Source organism: Ptychodera flava, chromosome 19, assembly GCF_041260155.1.
Source record: "Ptychodera flava strain L36383 chromosome 19, AS_Pfla_20210202, whole genome shotgun sequence".
Classification (NCBI taxonomy): Eukaryota; Metazoa; Hemichordata; class Enteropneusta; family Ptychoderidae; genus Ptychodera; species Ptychodera flava.
Genome location: NC_091946.1, coordinates 16,457,365 through 16,464,837, shown reverse-complemented (window position 1 = coordinate 16,464,837; position 7,473 = coordinate 16,457,365). Strand labels below are relative to the sequence as shown.

The 7,473-nt window shown below is 39.1% G+C and overlaps 1 protein-coding gene across 1 annotated transcript in view; it reads right to left on the bottom strand.

Moving 5' to 3' along the window:
* Window positions 1–2,717: 2,717 nt before the first annotated feature.
* The window catches only part of LOC139118694 (uncharacterized), a 46,510-nt gene continuing 41,754 nt past the window's right edge, over window positions 2,718–7,473 (bottom strand). The window contains exon 5 of the mRNA XM_070682110.1: window positions 2,718–7,406. Within this exon, the coding sequence (XP_070538211.1) occupies window positions 6,913–7,406 (494 nt within the window). The 3' untranslated portion in view covers window positions 2,718–6,912. The remainder of the gene's footprint in view (window positions 7,407–7,473) is intronic.

Here is a 7,473-nt window from a genome sequence, read left to right as displayed (position 1 = left end):
GAATATAATCCCCTCCCTACTCATCCTGTGGGACAGCTGAGTACAGTATTTAGAATTTACCCGGCCTTCAGCTCCGGTCGGAAACAGTACCCCCGTACATCAGTCTAGATAAAATAAAATGTTGTTGCACTCGCAATGCATCAGGGTGAATTATTTCATAGCACTTTTAAACGAACTACTTACAATAATCAAAGTTCATTTTGAAACTCAGTGTTATTTTTCCATCAGGAAGGGTTCATGGTACTGGGTGTGAATTGATTGTCAGTGACAATTTTTGCTGGTTACAAGTACGGACGGGGTGATAACAACCGGCCAAGGCTACAAGTAACTGCAAGGAGATTTTAAAACTTTCCTTCGGCACTTTAAACCACGAGTATTATTACTCATGTACTACCGTGAAAAATGCATTATGTTTCTGCTCTCAAATCCAAGTTAGTGCTTGTTCTGCAGGTTTAGATGTATGGAAATGTAATGCAACTTGAAGATCACATACCAATCTCAGAATAAATTTGCGCATGCGTTTCGCTTCAACTACCATGCCATATGTAAAAAAAAAATGCAATTGACCACATTTTTTGTTAAACTATGAATAATTATAAAGTTTGATAAATAAATATACTCCCTGCCAAATAAAATAATGTAAAATGTATTGTACAATTTGGTCCAGTTTTGGGAAATATTTATATGTTGGATATCGAAGCCTTTACGTTGATATGATGAAAATAATTGTAATGACATTTCCTGACCTCTGAGCACTGATGTCATGTTACTATGCATTGCCTATATGCTATTTGACGTGTGCCAGTGGCGGCATGACGCGCTGCCTCTGTATATAGACTGGTACGTAGCCTCTTCAGCCTGTCGTGTATGTGGCCAGCTCGGCGTTTTTTTTTTGAAGAGCGCCCCCATGCACTCGTCTGTCGCTATGAAGACACCCTCTGTGCCACGTACAGCATTTTGTCCCCTAAACTCAGTGTGTGAACATGTTCAAGCCATTAACTTTTTACAAAAGCCTGGTATGATCAATCCATCCTGCCAGAAAACTGCAAACATTTTACATATTTCAGTTGAGAACACAGAACCTTTCAATTTTTGTTACTGGTATGTTCAAAAATTATATCCATGTGTCTATTTATTTATTTATTTATCTTTTCATTCCTTCTGTACAAGTATGAATTCATTTATGTGAGTTTGCTTGCACAAAATTTTCGTTTGTTGACTGAGCGCACAGAATCTGTCAACCTTAAACTGTCATAAATGTCTGTACCACAGTCAGCTTATCATTGCTTATACTTCACTGATGCTGGTTTATTGTATGGAATATTGTGTGCTGAGCTGCCCAAGTTTACAGTGAATCAAAAATTATATCATGTTATATCATGTAATTATCATGTTTGAATCACATGCTGAGTTTGTGTAATCTGATGAATTTTGCTACAATACGTACATACTGCAGTGGTCGCGTGACGTAGCGCCGATGCCACCGGGGTGATGTAGCCTGTTGAGTTTGGGTCGTGCATAAACCTAGCTCAGTTTTGGTCCCATCTACATTCCTGATTATTAGTTTCGAAACCAACAATCTTCAAATCGTCAACACATAAGTTAAAGCAAGGCCGTAGTTTTGAAATAAAATGTTAACAATTAATTAAACAGCAGTTAAAACCCTTCCCATGAGGTCATTATCCATGTGCCCATTGGCGTTAGTAAGACCATATAAAATGACCTCTGCGCTCAGGCGCCGAGGAATGACCGTATGTTAATGAGCATGGTAGCTGGAATTTTTCTTACAGCAAACCAAAGCTTGAGATTTGACTTTCCGGCATGGCATTTCACGGACAATTGTAACGACAAAGCTTACTATGCTTACTATATAATGATACTTTAATGAAAACACAGAATTAAGATTGTTTTGTGCTGGTCTTTCTGATACAGCAAGAACCTTTAGCGATGTCTTTTCCGCAAGTTCGCTAGAATTAGATACGCAAACAAATGAATCGCTCTCCGCGTACCCTATGAGAACCGAAGGTTTGGCGCAGTGAACGGAAATTCAGTTATATCATCGTACATCAAACCTGGTGATATGAATAGGAACTTCAACGATATTATTCCGCAAAACTTCGGAAGACGTTCCAGGCATCGTTGAAAGTGTTTTGCCTCACTTGTGACATATATAATAATAACATGGCAAGTCCGCTAGAACACCTTACCCGGGGTCAAGATTTGCACTCGGGCTTGCCGCGTGTGTTCTGCCCATGCATGCAGCAGCCCTCGTCACGGTGCAAATACCCGGAGTACGGCGCGCTTATACTGTCTTGCCAACGGTATTGTAATATTTTTCGGGTTAAACAGTCACAGGATTATTTGCATAAGTTGTGCAGCCAACTGCGTTTTTCTTCATTCGTTTTCCTCTAAACCTAACAACAGTTCTAGGGGGCTCTCTTCGACATGTATCACAACAAGTCACCATGTTGAGCAGTTTTAACCACAGTCACGTGGGTCATGTTGAATTATTATCGGAACAGAACATCGCCTAAAATCATTGATATTACTACCACCTTGTGGGTGTATGCAAATCATCAGCCGCTCAATTGACAATTTCGAGTGAATATCGGGGCAACCGAATCATGTTGCAATCACGAGGCTCCAAGGAATTCAGTTGAAAAAGTGATTCAAATTGATTTATGTGACGAGAAAGAAGACAGCCAGCACACCTTTGTCAAATTGGAAAAAACACTGCACCCATTTATTGATGGGAAAGAATGAACATTTCCTATTTAAAATGAACCCTTGAAAGTAACCTCATAACTATGTTATAGATATTGCTCCCTTTGACATTTCACCAGGACTCTCCCAACTTTCCTTTCGGAACTGTGAGTTACGGATAGGTTTAGGGTAAGAGTCCAATGGCAAAATGTACACACAGGAAGAAACTGTCCTAGATCAAATATTTGGCAAATTTTACTTCAAATTATTACACTTACAAATCATTTCAAATCAAATCTTGAATTATGTCGTAAAACCACACGTAATGGCATATATGACCATTTATGGTAGGACTGAGAAGTTACGTGTGTTTAATCCCAGCGCAAGTCGATAAATTTTGGTAGAAATGAGCTGAATGAAAGAATATCTGTGATTGGACGGGATAAATGTTTATGGTAACTTTGCATCGTAGCTTTGTTTCTCTTTTGTTGTACTATGTTTCATTCGGACAACCAGTACCCCTTTTGCAGAATTTACATTTCCGCAATTTGCATAATCTTAAGAAAAAAACTGACAACTCTTCGACACTACGAAAATCTTTGTAACGACATCATTTCTTTAAGCTGCATATCTTCTGCATAAAAAACACATTGTCTCTGTCATGAACCGTACCATCGACCTTGCTCAATGTCAATAATATTTCAGGGACTCGGTGGATTGTTTCTTTAGTCAAGGGCACCTTGATTGTTAACATTGTCTAGCCGTCTTTTCTTTCGTCTCCTGCATGTGTTGGTAGACTGTGCAGAGTCAATGCTTCGACAGGACTTGCAAACATATAAATTTGTAAACGGCGCGTGTAGAAGCGGAATTCGCACGGACTAGAGTTGCATATCACATACTGACAATTTCTTCCGACAAGCGGAACGTTAACCTGGTCACAGACTTCAAATGGAAGTTAAAATACTTGCGGATTTTGGTAGCGTGACCAGGCAATCAACGGCTCTCAACCTTTTTGGCATATACAGGAGTTCATGATTGAAATCAGCTAGCTGAACTTGGTCAAGACTTGGCGACTCAAACTTGCGCTTAAATGGGAGTGGTAACAGCGCCAAGTTTCTCAATGTTACCCGTCTTTATTGAAAATCGGCTTTAAGCTGTCATATTAAGTTTCTTGTCGAGGGGTCCTTTATTTGTATTTTATCCGTGACGACCGCTACACCTGTCACCGCTATATAACAATGCCCGACTTGTTTGTTTCATCTGTCGCTCGGAGCGGTTTGCAGTTTGCCCGTCCGAATTGACGGATGATGGCATTCAGCGTCTGACTTTACTCGGCTAGGCGGTACGCCTTCACGACGATCCAGTAACAATGTAGATGAAAGTCACGCACAAATCATCTGATTACTGAAAGATATCAAAAGTACCACCCTGATCGATATTGAAACTAAACCGCGATGAGCGATACACGGTACTTAACTGAAACAGTCTATGACCGTGAGATCTAGATGACTTGACTCCCGAAAATTTGTGTGGAAAAAACAAACGACGAGACTGATAGATGAACCGGGCATTAATCTGCTAATCAAAACAGAAGTAACTTCACATTGATGATGTAATTTTTACAAAAAAATAGAACTATAATTTCAGAACGATATGTATTCCTTAGCATAACACATTACTTTACACCGCGATAAAGTTTCAATACACCGCGCTCAAACTTTGGTCCGAGATGGGTTCCTAACCGGCGAACACCGCTCAAAAGGTCACATTGTGATGTATAGAAGTTTAAACACAGGATACATCATACAAATTTATAGTTAACATACGATGACGTAACTTGTTTGTGACAAATTATCATGAAAGCTACTCTGACGAAGTTTTAAAATATCTCGGAGTAACGCGCTCGTTGGTTTAACAAAATTTATTCACACGATTTTTGTCATTTCAGTTTCATAGCCAGCAATATTTAGTTTCATTATATTCAAACGTGCAAGTTGACGGCCCTCTGATGATCTTGATTTGAAGACGTCTATTTATGAGCGTCTTCGTCCCGTGATCAAGCTTATAAACTACGTTATCGCATGAACGATGACGACAGACAAGTCATCCCCTTTCGTCTTGTCGAATTCTATTCGCGTTTGTTCAGTTCTCAATCCTCCATATGTTAAAAGGGCTGGAACATTCTAGATGCACGGTGACTATAGGAAAAGAAATTTACATAGTCGTTACCTGTTTTCTTGTACATAACTACATTTCTTTGTAACTAGTACTGTTTCTTAACTATAAGTATTCTTCAAAACTCAATACTTTTCAAAACAAATACATTTTCCAAAGAATTAAAACACTGAAAGACGTGTTGTAAACTCAAAATATAATTAGTAATATTTCTTTGATGTCACTTGGAGGGTCCTTGATAATATTCTTACTTTAATAGACTGTCTTGTCTTCTGATTTTCACACAGTGGTTACTTGCATGGAACACACGTCGATGAAAGCATTAGCAAGCCTCTTTGTGTGCCGTCACATTGTCAATGTTTGAAACGGACGGATGGTTTCACGTTAATATCATGTAAGTTTTCTATTGTGTACATTGAATTTCACAAAATGTCTTGACGGAATTTAAGGTTTTAGTCTAAGACCATAGTTACCAGCATAATCCATTAGCATTGTCGGAAGGGTAGGAAAACTTCAATGATATTTTGAAATTTTGTTGCAAATTATTCTGCATTAACCTTCAAAAAATCTGCAACACATTTGCCCTCCAACTGTACATTGTGGTGAATTACATCATGTAAATAGATTGCTACATCGAAAAAAGAATACATATTCTTCGACATACTATACAATTGTACTCAAACACAACAGCGCAAAGCTGCACACGTATCTACAATTAAGAAGGGATAGGATAGCATTTTTGAACTTGACCCAAAAAATAATGCATCTGAGGAATGTTCCGAAACAAAACAACCAACAATCGAACAAATGTACGTCCGGAGTCACAGTATATTCGCGGTATGCACTTTTTTCCAAACTTTTGGCCTAACTCAAAATTCAACTAAAAATTTAAACATTCCTTACAAATTTTTAAACATTATCTATAACCACCTTGAAAGATTACAATGAGATTCGTGACACAATTATTATCAAAAACCGTGAAAGTACGGCAATTACACGACTTTCGTAAAAAATGAAAAATAAAAAATCCTTTCAGCAAAATATTGCCCATGGATAAACTGTCTGAGAAAATGACACACCAAACGATGGCCGAAATGATCATTTTGCAACTTACAAAGACAAACATGGCAATCACCCGTGATTCTGTTTTTTGTTTGTTTGTTTGTTTGTTTGTTTGTTTGTTTGTTCCTCAGTCGCCAGGTGTGTCCGAGGAACAAACAAACAAACGAACAAAACAAAATGGCGTCAATTACTAATCGGAACGAATCAGATCTGATGTTAGTAATTTACGATAATGGATGGGTACCTGTCATTGTAAATATGTCTTGTATTTGTCATATGTAATCAAGTACTCAATGAGGGCGCTGCTGTGTGTACATCCAGACACAGTACTTTCCTATGGAAGGCACAGAAATGTTTTCTCTGACTCTCGTGTATATTTAACGCTAGGCGTGTGTGTCAGGACCAGACTACGACACCTTCTCACATTTTTCGCTTGTTTGGACGAGATATGTACCAGGAACTTTGAGTGAAGGGTTGGGGAACAGCAGCTTTGCTAGTCCTTTTTCGAAGCAGTCAGAAGGAATTGCTAGAGGCCGCACTCTCAGGGTAAGAGATCTCCCTGTCCTGTATACACAGCCTAGAGAGATTGAAATAACTTGATATCCATAGTCAGATTGGGAAGTTTAAAAAGTACTTGGCTCCAAACAACTTAAATAGTTTCTTGTATACTGAGATAAATTAACTCCTTTTCTTTGTCCTTTTCTTTAAAATCAATTCAAGAATTCTTCCGTTTTTAAAGCTCTATATGCAAATGATGGCAAATCTTCCAAAATGACTCTCATTGTCCTTGACTCTAAGGTTCTTTATAAGAGTACATCAATTGATTACTCTAAGTAGTTATGATACCAGTTGAATGTAATTGGTACACTTTCTCAATTAAAGGCAATCATAGAAAAAGTATTTTTATAAATAACGATAATATGCAAAACAAACACACATAACAACATTTTCGAACTATACGGTAATATAAGCTTATTCCGTTGACAAGTTCACCAACTCCATATTTTCTTCGGGTGTCGGTTTTGCCTCGCCGTTTTTGTTTGAATCTTCGGGGTTGGTTGTATTGTCGTCTGGAAGCTTCTCCTTTTCTGGAGACTTTTCAATCTTCGGTTTCTCTACGTCATTATTGCCATCCGTCGATGAGGTGTGGACTCTAGCGTGTTTAGACATATATGCCCTGAGGAAGAAAGACACCAGGGCAACGCCAGCCCCAGCGATGGCGCAACCCAAGGCAATGCCCGCCACGGCACCGCCATGAAGACTCACGTAACCGCTTTTTCCCTGCGGAACGGTAACAGCGCCCGCTGTGGTCGTGTTCGGTGATGTTGCTACCTCGACAGGTGTGGTGATGACCACGGCTTCGGTTGGCGGGACATCGCCTGGACATTCTATCGGTCCAATACCAGATTCGCCAAAAAGGAGGCACGCTATATTGTTGGTTGTGTCGGTATCAGATACACCTCCCACTGTAATAATGACAAACTACAACGCTTAGTAACTTAAAGCCAAGTGACGGAATGAATGCATTCCTAA